The sequence below is a fragment of the Emys orbicularis genome, chromosome 3, assembly GCF_028017835.1.
Source record: "Emys orbicularis isolate rEmyOrb1 chromosome 3, rEmyOrb1.hap1, whole genome shotgun sequence".
Taxonomy (NCBI): domain Eukaryota; kingdom Metazoa; phylum Chordata; order Testudines; family Emydidae; genus Emys; species Emys orbicularis.
Window position 1 is genome coordinate 39,604,322 of NC_088685.1, and position 17,797 is coordinate 39,622,118.

Here is a 17,797-nt window from a genome sequence, read left to right on the forward strand (position 1 = left end):
AAGCATCACTGTTGACTGTCTCAAAACAGGATCTGAGAACTGAGTTACACTCTCATCCCTCATAGGAGGATTTCCGGTTTGAGGAACATTGGAAGGGAATCTAGTATTGCTCCTGTCCATGCTGTATCTGTTCAATAGGTAGAGGGACTCATCTTCTAGGGTTCTCCATTTGACACTTTTCACAATTTAAATATTAATAAAAAATAACTTCCATACACTGTATGGAAAAAAACCACTGCTTACATAATCATTCTGTAGCAGTTTTAGCAGCAGTTCTTCAGGTGCAATAAAGCTCAAGGAAAATTACCTAATGTTTGTCAATTTGAAACCTAGTGTAATTAGTTTTTAACAAAATTAATTAAAAGCAATTTTTGATATTACATCTGTCCCTGAGCCCCTTTATAAAATGTATGTTATTTTAGAATCACACTTTCTAATTTTAAAACAATTTTAAGTCTCTTCTTTCACATGCACCAAATATTAACTTTAAGCTTTCCCTTTACTACTGTTAGAAGCCAGCAATAACACAGGAACAGAGGTGACTAGAATTTACTGTTGAATCTAATTGTGGGAGGTAATATTACACAGTCAGAACATATTTTCAGTGAGCCAAATACTGCAGCTCCTTGCTTAGTCCTCATCTATAGAGAAGTCCCATTGTCTTTGATTGAGGCTTGAATAAGGAGCAACTAAAGACTATGGGATTTGGCCTAAAATAGTTGCCTTCATTAGATGACTTTCATGCTTCTCACAGAACAGCTCTCTACACCATAAACCAATGGTTGACTCATTATTTCGTACCAAGTCATTGAAAGGAAAAGAATTTTCTCCTGAAAAATTAGAGCTAGGAAAATCCTTAGTTCTTGTTAGTGGTCAGAGGAAAAAAATAAGTAGGAGAATCTATTTATGTGTTTGGTGGAGTTCCACTTATTGCCCCAGACTTCTACCTAGCTGCTGCCGAATGGCAGTTGCATTCGCCCATGTCTTTTGCTTTGGATCTTAAGATTAAACAGTTATGAAGAAACATCATGTCACAGAACAAAAGTTATGCACACAACATTAAGGGGACTAAAGCTACAATAGTGTATTATAGTCTAAACCTAATCCAAACCCCACTGAAGTACATGGAAAGAGTCATTAACCTCAGTGACCTTTGGCTCAGGTTCTGGAAACCTTCATTGCCAAAAAAATCTAGACAATTTGGAGTGTATTCAGAAAAAAAAACAAATATTAGAGTTTGTGGGACAGATTTAGGAGGAAAGAATAAGTGGCTGCAATATGTTATACATAAGCTTTGCTAATGTGATAACTAAGCGGAAGTACTGTAGAAATCAGGAATTGTATGAAGGATACAGACACAAAGGATGAAATCCTGACCCCACTGAAGTCAATGGCATAATATTCCGTTGACTTCAGTGGGTGTAGGATTTTACTGAAAGGAGAGGTAGAATTATTTAGCATTTCAACCACATGTAATGGCATTAAATTAAAAGGGAAAAATAGCTTTACATCGAGTAATATGCCTGCAGTGAGCTGTTCTAACCTGTGGTAAAGAGGTGGTAAAAGCCTCAAGATTTAGGGCTGTGACGTGATTAAAAAAATTAATTGCAATTGATCGCAGTTTTAATTGCGCTGTTAAACAATAATAGAATACCATTCATTTAAATATTTTTGATGTTTTCTACATTTTCAAATATATTGATTTCAATTACAACACAGAATACAAAGTGTACAGTGCTCACTTTATATTTATTTTTATTACAAATATTTGAACTGTAAAAAACAAAAGAAATCGTACTTTTCAATTCACCTAATACAAGTACTGTAGTGCAATCTCTTTATCATGAAAGTTGAACTAACAAATGTAGAATTATGTACAAAAATAACTGCATTTAAAAAAAACAATGTAAAACTTTAGAGCTTACAAGTCCACTCAGTTCTACTTCTTGTTCAGCCAATCACTCAGAAAAACAAGCTTGCTTACATTTGCAGGAGATAATGCTGACTGCTTCTTGTTTACAATATCACCTGAAAGTGGCACTGTTGTAGTCGGCTTCGCAAGATATTTACATGCCAGATGCGCTAAAGATTCATATGTCCCTTCATGCTTCGACCACCATTCCAGAAGATATGCGTCCATGCTGATGATGGGTTCTGCTTGATAAAAATCCAAAGCAGTGTGGACCAATGCACGTTCATTTTCATTGTCAGATGCCACCAACAGAAGGTTGATTTTTTTTTTTTGGTTCGGATGCTGTAGTTTCCACATCAGAGTGTTGCTCTTTTAAGACTTCTAAAAGCATGCTCCACATCTCGCCCCTCTCAGATTTCGGAAGGCACTTCAGATTCATAACCCTTGGGTCGAGTGCTATAGCTATCTTTAGAAATCTCACTTGGTACTTTCTTTGCGTTTTATTAAATCTGCAGTGAAAGTGTTCTTAAAATGAACAATATGTGCTGGGTCATCATCCGAGACTGTTATCACATGAAATATATGGCACAATGCAGGTAAAACAGAGCCGGAGACATACGATTCTCCCCCAAGGAGTTCAGTCACAAATTTCATTAACACATTATTTTCTTAACGAGCATCATCAGCATGGATGCATGTCCTCTGCAACTGTGGCCAAAGGATGAAGGGGCATATGAAGGTTTAGCATATCTGGCAAGTAAATACCTTGCAATGACAGCTACAAAAGTGTCATGCAAACGCCTGTTGTCACTTTCAGGTGACATTGTAAATAAGAAGCGGGCAGCATTATCCCCTGTAAATGTAAACAAACTTGTTTTTCTTAGCGATTTGCTGAACAAGAAGTAGGACTGAGTGGACTTGTAGGCGCTAAAGTTTTACATTGTTTTGTTTTTGAGTGCAGTTATGTAACAAAAAAAGTCTACATTTGTAAGTTGCACTTTCACGATAAAGAGATTGCACGACAGTACTTGCATGAGGTGAACTGAAAAATACTATTTCTTTTGTCTGTTATTTTTACAGTGCAAATATTTGTAATAAAAAATAATAATATAAAGTGAGCACTGTACACTTTGTTGTAATTGAAATCAATATATTTGAAAATGTAGAAAAACATCCAAAAATATTTCATAAATTTCAATTGGTATTCTATTGTTTAAAAGTGCTATTAAAACTGTGATTAATTGAGATTAATTTTTTTAATTGTGATTTTTTTTTGAGTGAATCGCAGGAGTTAAACTGTGATTAATTGACAGCCCTCCTTGGGAAATTCAAAACTAACCAGATACTAAAAAATGTACAATAAGGAACAGTCTTGCACTAGTAGGGAGATGGAGTAAAATTAATAACTAACTTTATGATTCAGACACAGGATTTAGTTGTCTGTTAAGACACTCATGGTAAAGCCTGTGCCCTAAAATAGAGTGTGACTTCAATTTCAGGATATTACTTTGGTTCTTGTATATAATTACAATTAGTAATACTTAGCATTAAATAATGCTTTTCATATTCAAATCACTGTGCCTGCACTCATTAAATTATGCATATTTTTTTCTTCCCTTTAATCTCTTTGCAAGGAGGAACACAGATAAATTACAGTCTGTTGGTATTTAATTGTTTCTATTACTTCAAAAATAACATTGCACTTATTTTTCAATTAAAAGAAATATGAATAAAATAGATCAGTTAGACAGTCACAGTCTTACAGAAATCACTTCAGTGCTACTTTCTTAATCATATTGAAAAAGTATTACGGAATTATGGAGATGCCACGTATCTCCAAAATTAAGATTGTGTTAAGAATTGCACTTGAAACAGGGATGAAACTATATGCTCTCTCTCTTTCTTGCTCTCAAAATAAATAAATAAACAGAACAGCGTTTACTATCCAAATTTACAGTGCTTACTCTGAGCAGAGTACTGTACATTTGTTGTAAATTTTTACTCTGAATATAACATCATCTAACTTATTTTGTGTTAGTAACTTTTGATGAAGGGTGAGTTGAACAAGGTATTTTGGCAGGACAAGCCACCTAAGGCAGAACTGACAAAGGAGGCATTCTTTGTCAAAAGGAAGGCCCTGCAGCTCTGATAGGTATGTGATTTAGCTCGGGCTTCACCAGATGAATTATAAGCAAGGAAGTGTTCCCAGAGTTTGTCTCCTAGATCTTGGGAAGTCCTCAGAAGAGAGTCTGCTCTCCTGTAGAAGTGCTAAAGTTTGCAGGAGAAAAATAACCTTCCTGTGAAACTCTTTAGATGTTCAGGAGTGTAATCCTGTCTTGGCCTTCCTGGAGTCTTTAGAAAGCCCCTTTTTGCCCAAGTACCCACAATCTAATGCCTCCCCAACTCTCACCATTGCTGCCCCTTCTATACAGCTCCATCTAATTTCAGCTTGTAAACTATAAACATATTTTATCTCTGTATTTTGCAAGTATGACAGTTTAGATGAGTTGTTTTTAAAAAAAAAAAACTTTTCTGGGGCAGCAACATAGATTGCACCCTCTACCTTTGGGCTGAGGTTGGGCACCTCTATCATCACAGACATCAGTCTCTGGCTGTAGGTGTTGCTGTAGCACAAGTTTGGAGTGCAGCCAGGAGACCACACCCCACAAATTTTAGGCAGGCAGCACACTCCAAAAGAAAGGAAAAGAAAAACAGAATAATCCTGCAGCCCACAAGACAGTCCATGCTCACCCCAGTGTTCTTCACAAGGCAAAAGGTAAATAGTCTCTATCAAGGGGGGCAGGGTTCCTAATCCCCTGTACATCTCAAAGCCCCGGGCTGAGAGTTCTGGGCTTTAATGAAAAGCAAAGCACAGCAAAGCAAAGATCCCGCTACCGATCAAGAAGATCCAGGTGGCAGAGACCTTAGCAGCTTTCTAGGTAAGCAGCCCCTGCTCTGTGGGATTGAGAACTCTATTCTCCAGCTCTGTTTCCCTCCGAGTGCCAACCCGGCGGGACTTGGATCCTCTGTTTTCAGGAGCTGCCTCTCTCCAAGTGCAACAGGCCTCACACATTCACTGGGGTGGGGCTGTTTGTGCCCAGAGGAGCTCTTGAACTCCTCCCCCCCCCTTCTTGACTGGGGTGGGAACCTGTCCCACCATAGGTAGTGATAATGGGACAGTAGATGGGAGACAGAAGGTCCCTGACCAAGACTTAAAGTAGGTGGCGGAAATTGGCTGAAAGTCCTGGGAGAGACTGGCTGTGGAGTAATGCTGGAGAAACTGGGGAAATGGGGAAACAGTCATATTTGCTCAGTTTAAAACCTTATACTCATGACAGAGAAATGTAACTGATACTCGAGCTTCTTCCCCCAGTGCTGAAGTCTTTTTTAGTCTGCCAAGCTCGCATAGCTTTTCATGAAAAGTTTTGAGTAGCACACAGAGGAAGTTGAGGTGTTGGTTATAGCTGTTTGTACTGGGAATGCAAAGTTTTATATAGAGAAGATATGATTACTTGGCTTCTCTGCAGCACCACTGCCCAGCTAGCCCCTCCATCCAGCCCTGAGCTTTCAGCCCCCATATTTACATGTCTTTTTTTATCCTGCTACATTAAAAAAATAGGAAATAATAATATAAAACCCTATGTTAAGGTAGCTCAAGAGAATTTCCTCACAATGCAAACAATAAAAAGCAAGGGAATTACAAGTTAATTCACACCAAATTCAAAACCAGCCTCCAAATATTAGCTCTTTAGCACCTGAACACCGAACCTGCCAACATATTAATAGGTCTCCAACACAACTTCTATAAATTCAACAATTTTGTCAATTTCAATGCCAACATACAAAGAGCTGAAAATCACAGTGCAAAGGATTTGGGGGATTTTTTTTCATGTGAGTTTATATAATATAAGCCACGTTCTCCCATGTGTTACAACAGTGCAAACCCACAGACTTCAATACTTTTTGTTTTCAATGGACTTGCATCAGTGGACATGAGAGGGGAGAATTTGGCTCACAATGTTAATAATTGTAAATTTATGTGCTGGTTACTTTACCTTACTTAACTCTTTTGAATACAAGATTCCGCCCATTGATGACATTTTAGACTCTCTTTTGTAAACTAGGAATCAATGAACAGCTTCTTTCATGTAAGCTTTTGAGATGAGCACATTACAGCACAACTATAAATTCCCACTATTATCTTTGATAAAGGCCCTTGTTGAGCTGAAATGTCAGCCCTTTCCTGAATCTATACCATTGAAAGAAAGACAAACTAAAAATCTGAAAATTACTTTATTTCTGTTATAATACTGGCAACTTGATATTCCTGGACCTTAGCAACACTCTTTACACAGGTGAGCTACTGGTTATCATTAAATATAGAGGGTGAAATCCGGGTTGCATTAAAGTATTTTGTCACTGACTTCAATTGGGCCAGGATTTCGTCCTATATGTTGCATGGGTATGAAATCTGGAAGATTAACAAGGTCACAATTGTTGCAATATTTGTAGATGATGAACAGGATGTTTATTTTTCTGGTTGCATTTTTATCATTCAGATTAAAGTAACACATATTTTTGCCTTTTAAATCTATAATTTTTTTTCAACATAGACTAACAGAATACACCTCTACCCCGATATAACGCGACCCGATATAACACGAATTCGGATATAACGCGGTAAAGCAGTGCTCTGGGGGAGGGGGCGGGGCTGCGCACTCTGGTTGATCAAAGCAAATTCGATATAACGCGGTTTTACCTATAACACGGTAAGATTTTTTGGCTGCCGAGGACAGCGTTATATCGAGGTAGAGGTGTATGTTTGTTTACATTAAGTATGTTTAAACTTCCTGTTTTGTTTGCTCAGTGCTCTTAAGCTTCTCAGTCACAGTAAATGGTTTCAACAGGTTACAGATGGGTTGTGCTTGCTGCAGTTTACTACCATTTATATCATATTGTACTATGCAAAAAGGGAACCTTGATGGTGAAACTAATACAAAAGTTTAAAGGTAATGTTACTATCTGATAAATGTAAAGATTAATACAAAATTGCTAGAAAGTTAAATATTATTCAGATAATTTTTAGCTCCACTAGACTCCATTTTCAATACAAAACCACTCCATTTATCTTCTTTCAAATATTCTATTGTATCATTAGACTTTCCAAAACAATCCATCATTAATAAACTGCCTATTGGAATAAACTGTGTAAGTGAAAGGAAAGTTATTAAATATTTTAATGAGAAGTAACATTGGCAGCTACTATTAATCAATAATATTATGTGGCAAAACTCATGCCAGAAAAGATGAAAAGCAGATTATACACTACTGATGTGCAGGGACTAAAATGCCTGGCCCCAAGGCTACCTTCCAATAACGAAAATACCCGCAAGCAATTAGAGAAGACAGAGTAGGTGTGATATTGGGTATGCAAGACTATGATTTTATATTAAAGTTTCTTTTTAAAGGTGAGACCTGGCTTGCTCTAGAAATACATGCTGCCTTCTGTAACAACTTGTGGTGCTTCTCCTGTGGACCACCACTTTTGTTATATTACCTTATACTCCACATTCACTCTCCACCTTTACAGTCTTTTCAATACAGATGTGCTAAAATCTCTCTCAGCTTGGCTGTCTTAATGCCTCAGAAATTAATGAATCACTCTGTAGCATAGCAAATCTGGAATTCAGACTGATTTCGGCCCGCTTTTGTCTATTGCTGCTCATGCACATGTTCTGAGATGCCTATACTTCACTGTGGGGCCAAACTGAATGCTAGAGAGAAGGAATTGTGCTAGTGTCCCCGTACCCTGAATAGTCACTGTTTTGCTTTTCTTTTTAAAATCTCTACAAAGCATAAAGAGGGCCTGGGGTGGGTGCCAGAATAGAAAGAAATCTTGTTTTAAAACTGATTGGGAAGATGGTAGTGCATCACAAAAAGTAAGTGAGGTGAATTCATGTTATTATTAAAATAAGCTTTCCTTGCAAAATAATGTTAACAATAGGAGGGGTCCTCTGCTTTTGTCCCCCATCTTTATATTACTGGGATGTACCATGCAACCTTTGACCTTGTATAGCTGGGAACTGCGGTACTGCCTTATAAAAATGGAACCTTTCCAGCATCCCTTAATTATAACTGGGCTCTTAAAATTTTCTAAAGTAAACAAAATTAAAATGAATTAAAAACAGTTAGAAGTGGAAACTGCCTAATAATAGCACATAGATCATATTGTGTAATCACATTTCTTTGGAGTTTTATTTACATATTATAAGGTCTAAATAGCAAGAATTCAGACAGACTCAATCAGCTACAATAAAAAAAGCATATTTTCTTAGCCCTTAATTATTCTCTTGAGCCAACCATGATTACAGAGAAATTGCCAAGCCTTATACTTTCCAATGCCTTGAGGGTTCCCCTCCCACTCTTGAGAGACCTCCTCGGTAACATTCATGGTACCAGACATATTTTAACTACTTTTTGTAAAGGCAGAATAAAACCTGTTATCTGTGAACTGTCAGATTTTGTCCTGAACCCCAATAAAACGGCCCTTCAAATTACCTGATTGGCATATCAAGTCATATAGACATTTTAGTCCCAGGAACAAAATCTATTGGAGAGTTCACTGAAAGCTAAATTCATCTCTATTGTAAGCCCATTTGTGTTATCTTCTGGCAAATGTTGACTTTTTAATACAACCCCTGTATTAATCAGATTTTAAACTAATTTTCCTCTATCTAATGCCTTTCAGGTCATTAAATTATTATGGTAAATTTCCTAGTTATGGCAGGGTACCTAGACTAAAACATTTTGATTTTAATAATAAAATTCAAAGGGTTTCAATCCTGCCTCCATTTGTGCCCAGGCAACTTTGTGTTTACAAGTGGTTAAGTATGTTCTTTAATAAACACATGTAGGTGACTGATTTTGTCTTGTCTATGGACAAGTGTTCAGCTTTGTACTGGTAAATTCTATTACATGCCTGTGCAAGAGAAAGAACCCAGCAGCAACAAGTGATGGTGCTTGAAACACACAAGGGAAAAGTATGCATGAACAAATGCAAGATACTTTTGGAAAATGTGGCTCTGAGGGTCAAACAAGTGCAAGTTCATGAGATTTTTTCCAGCATAAGAGAAATCCAATAATACTACTTGCAGTATTAGGGAACAAGGATGGAAGATGCATGTTGGAAAATCTATGATGATCACTCAACCTTTGTTTATACTCTAGGAATTAGAATCCTCAAGGTCCATAGTTCATAGTCTATTGCATATAAATTGTTCTCTGGTGATATTGTTGTAAGCAAGTCTGCTTATTTTAGATATTGATTTTTATGTCTAAACTTATCTATTTTTGGCAAACTGTTAGGTTGACCATGTAGGGACAATATCTGATGACACACATTTTTGACATTACCATGGCCACACTGTAGCACTCCCAGATGAATAATATATAGGGCTGTCGATTAATCACAGTTAACTCATGCGATTAACTCAATAATTAATCATGATTAAAAAAATTAATTGTGATTAATTGCACTGTTAAACAATAGAATACCAATGGAAATATATTAAATATTTTTGGATATTTTTCTACATTTTCAAATATATTGATTTCAACACAGAATATAATTATATGATTATATTTCAACACAGACTACAAATTGTACAGTACTCACTTTATATTTATTTTTGATTACAAGTATTTGCACAGTAAAAAAAGAAAAGAAATAGTATTTTTCAATTCACTTTATACAAGTACTGTAGTGCAATCTCTTTATCATGAAAGTGCCACTTACAAATGTAGTTTTTTGTTACATAATTGCACTCAAAAACAAAACAATGTAAAACTTTTGAGCCTACAAGTCCACTCAGTCCTACTTCTTGTTCAGCAAACCGCTAAGAGAAACAAGTTTGTTTATATTTACTGGAGATAATTCTGCCCATTTCTTAATTACAAAGTCACCTGAATGTGAGAACAGGCGTTCGCATGGCACTGTTTTACTTGGCGTTGCAAGATATTTACGTGCCAGATGCGCTATAATGCGTTAATTAAATTTGTGACTGAACTCCTTGGGGGAGAATTGTATGTCTCCTGCTCTGTTTTACCCACATTCTGCCATATATTTCATGTTATAGCAGTCTCGGATGATGACCTAGCACATGTTGTTCGTTTTCAGAACACTTTCACTGCAAATTTGACAAAATGCAAAGAAGATACCAATGTGAAATTTCTAAAGATAGCTACAGAACTCAACCCAAGATTTAAGAATCTCGAGTGCCTTCCAAATTCTGAAAGGGATGAACTGTGGAGCATGCTTTCAGAAGTCTTAAAAGAGCAACACTCTGATGCGGAAACTACAGAACTCAAACCACCAAAAAAGAAAATCAACCCTGTGCTGGTGCCATCTGACTCAGATGATGAAAACGAACATGAGTTGGTCTGCACTGCTTTGGATCATTATCGAGCAGAACCCGTCATCAGCATGGATGCATGTCCTCTGGAATGGTAGTTGAAGAATCAATGGACATATGAATCTTTAGCACATCTGGCATGTAAATTCTTGCGACACTAACTGCAACAGTGCCATGCAAACACCTGTTCTCACTTTCAGGTGACATTGTAAACAAGAAGCAGGCAGCGTTATCTTCTGCAAATGTAAACAAACTTGTTTTACTGAGTGATTGGCTGAACAAGAATTAGGACTGATTGGACTTGTAAGCTCTAAAGTTGTACATTGTTTTATTTTAGAATGCAGGTTTTTTTGTACATAAGTCTACATTTGTAAGTTCAGCTTTTATTATAAAGAGATTGCACTACAGTATTAGGTGAATTGAAAAATACTATTTCTTTTGTTTTTTACAGTGCAAATATTTGTAATAAAAATAAATATAAAGTGAGCACTGTACACTTTGTATTCTGTGTTGTAATTGAAATCAATAGATTTGAAAATGTAGAAAAAATCCACAAATATTTAAATAAATGGTATTCTATTATTAACAGTGTGATTAAACACGATTATTTTTTAATCATGCGATTAATCACAATTAATTTTTTAATCGCTTGACAGCTGTAATAATAAACAAAGCAAGTATAAGTAGATTGATCAAAGCTTTTAGTTATTTAAAGGTTTTGCTGTGTAGGTACCACACTAATCAAGGAATAGAGTTTTACCTTCCCATGGATTTTTCCCCTCAAGTCTGGACAGAGTTCCTGAAATTTAGATAAGACCTTAGCTTTCATACATTTAATCCATCAAGATAGACAGTGTAGATGCTTAACTAGGGTACCTAGAATTCAACTTTCATAAAAATGCTGATTTTCATAAACAAAATGTCCTTTGACATATACTTGCTAAGATGATGATCTGTCATTTGCAGAAACTATTTTAGCAGAGCGTAGCTCCACAGCGAGTCGCCTTTCAATTGCTAAACATCACTAGACCTGAACCTTTATGAAGTATTTCTCCTGAGTTCTTCCCATGACTGGCATGTATATGGGTTATTTTCATGAAAAGATGTCAGCTATGTTCAAATCCAAGTATGATTTACACTCCATTTACACAAAGGACTAGAACAAGAGTAAAAACTGTAGTGGACATGCTTGATATAAATGAGCAATAAAGCTGTGAACAGGATCCTCAAGATTGAAGATAGCCATTTTATCTGACAGCCCATCTAATTTGTATATTTAAATCAAAATACACACTGTAACATAATTTTAATTATAAAGTGCTTCACCTGCTGATGTTCTCATGATGCTGTGCAGCATAACGGCAACATGATTAAAATAGAATATAATAACTACCCTTGTAAAATTCAAGCAAACCAATCACAGTAATACATTTGCTTGTGGTACAACAATGAATTGTTGTGGGAGTTATTTTTTAATGTTACACTCAGGATTTCACTTTATATAGACCATAAACAATAGGAATAATAGCTAATAACTTATTAGAGAGTTTTTTAAAAAAATGTCATTAGAGTTGAGCCAAAGGTTCGAAGTTGGAGTGCCACAGAGTTACACGTTTTTGTGGCCATTTTACATGTAGAGGCCAGCTGGGAAATTTGAATCTGGATCCAGGTTGAAATTGTGAACCCCTCCAGTGTTTGGGTTTGTTGGATCCTGCCAATTTCCAATTGCTTATTACTTTGTTATTAATTATTATTATTATTATTATTATTACTTATATAACAATAAAAAGATAAAAAAGTAATGGATATTTAGACTAAAGAAATAAAGATAGTCTGAGAACAGCCTTATGGGTGAGTGGTAGAGCCACAGTTTCACGTAACATGGCATTTGTGACATGAATAAAAAATACAAAAACTGTTCATTGAGCTTTAGAATTTACCTATTTAGTCATTTATATCATAGTCATTACTACAGTATCTGATCAATGGGCATGAACATGGCATTAATACAAGGTGCCACGTTAGTTATCTTGTTTACTTTTTCACAAGGAGCAATAACACAACAGACGATCTCCAGAAACATGGCAGTGAATTAGATATATCAAGATAATGCGGGGAAAATGCTATAATACATTTATTCTCACTGTCTGATATCTGCAGAGAGCTGGATTTTGATAAATTAACTAGTTTATCTTCAATTTGTATCACTGAGATGAATAGTTTTAACTATATCAAATATTCCCCTTCTACAATAGATCTGAAAGACATAATTAAGATTCATAAAAGACTGTCATTGTGTGTTGTATTATTTATTGGCTTAATGTTTTCTTTCTGCTTTATTGTCTTAACTAGAGACAGATACAATAGGTTAATTGATTTAAATATTAGTCTCTGAGCTGAGGTGTTTTTTAGTTTACTTGCATTCGAGGATTTAATTTTAAATGGAGTCCTTCACATCTAGTTTTTGTTAACTCCAAATTAAGCAAAAGATTGGTACTTGGCCATTTTTGACCCATGATGATACTAATGTATTAGGACCATTTGGCTTGGAACTGTAGCATAGTGCAAGAGGGACTGTGTTATTGATTGCTACTGTCTAAGGTTCATAAATCATCTTTTCTATCTCTCACTTTACTGTACTCCAGTAAGATGGTTTACATTTAAAGTGCTTGGATTTGCTCCTATTTCAGCTGAAAGCAATGGAAGTTATACTATTGACTTCAGCAGACGCATAAATAGGCAGTTAATTTGCAGTTGTTTTTTAATGTTCCTTTTTGTTCTTTACAATTTTTTTTCCTGAGAGCAACAGCACTCTATTGTATAAGTGGAAGAAAAAGAAGAATAGGAAGGTTATGATGTGATATGGTATGGATTGTTTTGAGATTTTTAGAACTCTCTAGCATATATTTATTCAGTTTCTTTCAGTGAAATTTTAGTACTCTTGAAAGATACGGGATTAGTCAACTGTGGAGATTGAGGTCCTCCATTTTATCTACAGAAAAAGTACAACTCTGACAGTAGCACTACAGTTTATCCTACACTACCCCACCAGTATGCTGTAACCTTTGGGGAATGTCCCATGTCTAGGAGGTGTAGGGATAATTCATCCCCTGTGAACATTCAACCCATGGCCTTTTGGCAAAGATCAACACCAGTTAGTGCTAACTGTGATGTGGACTCCTTTCTTAGAAGAGCTAGAGTAAGTACCCGCTCATTTCACATACAGGTAGGCCTCAGAACCAATGTAAGATGGCAAATTTTGGTCACAACCAACCTGAGGGGAATTTGAACCAGTGCCTTGAAAGCAAAAGCTCTGTGTGCCATTAACAATCCAGTTTCCCCAGAACTTTATGTCTGGGATTATCAAAAGCGCCTCAGGGATGCCAAAATCACATTGCAATTCAATAGGCTTTGGGTGCCTAACTCCCTTAGGCTCATTTGAAAATCTCAGCCTACAGCTTTATTTAATAGGAAAGAATTCATTTCCAGTGCTTCCAAAAGGATTGCACCAGTAATCAAAACCTTACAAAAAATAAATTGGTTTCTTACCGGTGGAGTGCTGAAAATGTAGAAGGATGAACCCTTTAGTGCCAGGAACTTGTATTTGTAGAGTTGAGATGAATCAGTTCCCTCGAATCTTTCATTCACCCAGCCCATATGAATAATCTGCAGAGTAAAACCTTTGAAAAATTAGAACTCAAGCTTTAATAGCAGCGTAATACACCCTTTACACAGAAGTTTTCCCTCTCCCTAGAACACCACTCAGTTAATGGAGGGCAGTGGCCTTAGATTTGAAACCTGTTGTCCCATCCTCCCCTTTGCCTTCTTTAGCCCTGCTCCCTAAATTATACTCCATGCCGGTGTGTAGGGAGCCCCTTTAGAGGTGTGATCCATATTGCACAGGCTCTCTGAATCCTGTCTGCCCTGTGCAGCACTATCACATTGATATCTGGTGTGTTGAGGGTCTACCTCAGCTATGACGGAAAGTGGATGGGACTGGACCCATAGAGATTAGAGATAGGAAAATTTATTCTGATAAAAAATCTGTCCAAATCTTTTCCCATGCTTCAACCCAGCCATTTAGGGTGGTTCCAAAAATGTCACTTATTTAACACTCTATGTGCTGCTGCAATTTCTGGTTTTGGCCAGGACCTGAAATAGCGATATTGAAATATTACAAAAAGGCTGTTCCCAGAGTATTTGTGGCCCAGTGAAAACCGGGCAGCACTAGTAATTCTATGAGATCTGCTTCCAAACAAAAGACATGCGGATAAGTCCATAGGCTTATCTGAAACCAAGTAGTTCACTAGATATTGAAGTTTGCCCATCACTACAAGCATTACATCACATTTTGTGCTTCCAGGGGTTTACACGTGCATACATTTCTTCAAATGAGAATTGTAGGTGTTTCTGTGCTGGTAGAGTAAAATTCCAAGGGTTTTTGTTGCTCATCTCACACATTTTTTATTTCCTTTAAAGTTATTACAAATAAATTGTAATTATTTTACAATTGTTTTAAAAGTTATTTTACGTATTTTAAGTAACCTTGAAATTTGGACATAAGTAAGATTTTATTATCTCTGAGCTAAATACACCCTGAAGAACCACATTCTAGCACAGTACGAGTACACTAGCTGGTATGCTTAATTTCACAACGTCATGCTGACTATATGGCCTTTAATATGCCTTGAAATATTTGTCTGGCCTTAATTATAGTGCTCTACAAATCTTAAACTGTAAATGGCCAATCTTGATACCCTTGCTGAGTTTTTGTACTCAGCATGGAATTTCCAAAGTACCTAAGTAACTGAGGAACACAAGTTCCATGGCACTTCTGAAATCTCACCCTTAGCCCTCACAAAACACGAAACCTTACTTGAAATCAGTGGGAATTTAGCCTGAGTAAGGTATGCATTAACATGCGTAGGAACTTCAGGATTCATCCCCAGGTGAGATTTGAAGAGAAGAAGTGACTCATTTGTATTATAAACTTAAGATAAACTTTTGAATGTGACCAGAGCATGGAACTGAAACAATGTACAGTAAGAGCACAGATTGAACACAGAAACACGTTGCTATGGTCATATTTTTATCTGAGCATGATTTATACTTTGTTGTCTAGCTGTGTTATTTAATACATAATTATCTCTGCTATCAGTCAACTTATTTAAAAAAATATTCTATACCAACATAATGCTATTGCTTCTCTACATTCTTCTACTCAACTATAACTTCATTAAAATGTTAATGCTGTAGGAAACAGTGCAGTAAATACAGTAGACCTTCCAATTCTCACTTTGCTATTGTGTAAACTCAATAATTCTCATCAAAATATTGCTCCACCACTCATCAGCACAGCTTTAATAACTGAATGCCAGACACTTCATTACTTTAACAAAATATACCACAGTACGGCTCAGACGCTCTTACAAACAATAACACAGATTGCTTATACTTGCATGTTATTATCATAATAAATAAAGGGCAATAGCTAAAACAAAGGAACAAAGTACATTTTGTGATGCCAGATCCTTGATATTTTTTACAATCATATTTGTTTGCTTATCTGCTAATTTGCAAACCTCGTTAACCCACATTGGGTTTCCCAGTCATTATTGGAAAGTAAATTAGATCCTATTACAGAGTGAAAGATACAGAGTACTGCGCATGATAATAATTTGCAGTTCTAATGACCCCCTTCCAAATCTAAGGATCTCAAAGCTTCATAATAATTGGTAGGGAAAATGGGACATAGACAGACAGTGTAACATTCTTAGGTCATACGTCAAATCAAATATGGCAGAGCCAACAAAATTATAGCTACATCTGCTATATCTTTAAATATATTAAAACAGCAGATCAAGGAAAAGAGGTTGTTTTTGTTTAAGGTTCAGACAGGGAAATCAGAAGACTGGTGTTCTATTCCTGGTCCTCCACATAGTTCATGAGTGAACTTGGATAAGATACTTACCCTCTTTATGGCTATGTCTTCGCTGCAAAAAAATAAAAAATAAAAAAAATAGGAACATGTTTACATCAAGGAAGTTATCTTGATGTAAAATCCCAGTAGAGACAAGACTCTAGTTTATACTTCAATGTAGCTAGGCAAGATAAATCCCAGGTGGGGGGTATAGTGTTGGCCTTGACAAGCTGCACTGAGGTTAAAACCTACCCGTGCCTTATCTCCAGGAGGATTTTATACCAAGATAGTTATCTCAATTTGCCTATCCCAGTGTAAGAACACACCTTTTTTTGCGGTGAAGATATGACATGTGCCACAGTTTCCTCTCTGTAAAATGGATCACACGGAGTTGTGAGGACTGCATCTTTAGTATCTGTAAATTGTTCTGAGATCCTTGATTGCAAGATGATATAGAAGTGCAAAGTATTATGGCTCCAGTCTAGCACTTAAGAAATCCCATTCCTATTTAGCAAAACACTTAAGCATATATTTTAATTTTAAGCACAGGCTTAACATTCACTGTGCTTTGTTGAAGAGGGAATGATTTAGGCACGTGCTTAAGTGTTTTTGCTGAACTGGTGCCTGTATTATTATTCCATGTTACTGTGATGGTTAGTGTCAAAAGATTTGGTTTGAATACATCCTTGTCCATGACATACCCAGACTCTCAAGTATCTGCAAACTTTGGGTTGAAGTCTCATGGTAAGATGGTCACTCTGATTTCAACTCCATATGAAGCACAGAGACGTGCATAGGTACTAAGAAAAGAAAAAATACTGAAATAGTAGTTAACTGGACTTTAAATCGCCAAAAAAAAATTGATCTGGTTCAATTCAAATTTCCAGTACATATTCAGGTCAGTTTTTATTTAACTCAAACTGGTTTTCTCCTTCCTTTTAATAAACAATTTATTTATAGTATTTAAATGGCAAAATTCTGCTTGCACGAGTCTTTGCAGAATCAGAGAATAATGCTGTGTTTATAATGCTGTAGACACAATAAAAGAATTTAGACATCTAATCACTGTGCCTGATTTGTCAGTGCCAATCAGTAATATGTTCTTACAATTTTGCATCTGCAACTGATTTTTCAATCAAAATGTTGGCACCACAACTAAAAGCCATTTTGTTACATTTTAGCTCAAAAGGCAGGGGGAAACTCATTTGAATTCAATTAAAATTACCCAAATATGCACTCAGGATTTGAACTGAACCTGCACATCAGTGGGACTACTCACTTACTTAAAGTTATGCATATGCTTAAGTTTTTGCTGGAATGGGCCATAGAGGGCAGGCTGAGGCCATTTGAAAATCTGGTCCTTTTATTAGCTGAATTATTTCTGAACTCTAATATCATCCATTTAATGTATAATGGAAGCAAACAGATGGATTATTACAAGGTGGACTAATAACTCTACTCTATCAAAGTCTATAGAAAATCAAACACACAGCAATACCTCAATTACATTTCAAATACACTGGATTGCAGAAAATATTCCATAGTGCCCAGTTT

General features: G+C 36.2%; 1 protein-coding gene across 1 annotated transcript in view; it reads right to left on the reverse strand.

Annotated features, from left to right (window-relative positions):
- SNTG2 (syntrophin gamma 2) overlaps window positions 1-17,797 on the reverse strand; it is a 480,514-nt gene that overhangs the window by 58,820 nt on the left and 403,897 nt on the right. Inside the window, exon 12 of the mRNA XM_065401720.1 lies at window positions 13,873-13,989. Within this exon, the coding sequence (XP_065257792.1) occupies window positions 13,873-13,989 (117 nt within the window). The remainder of the gene's footprint in view (window positions 1-13,872; window positions 13,990-17,797) is intronic.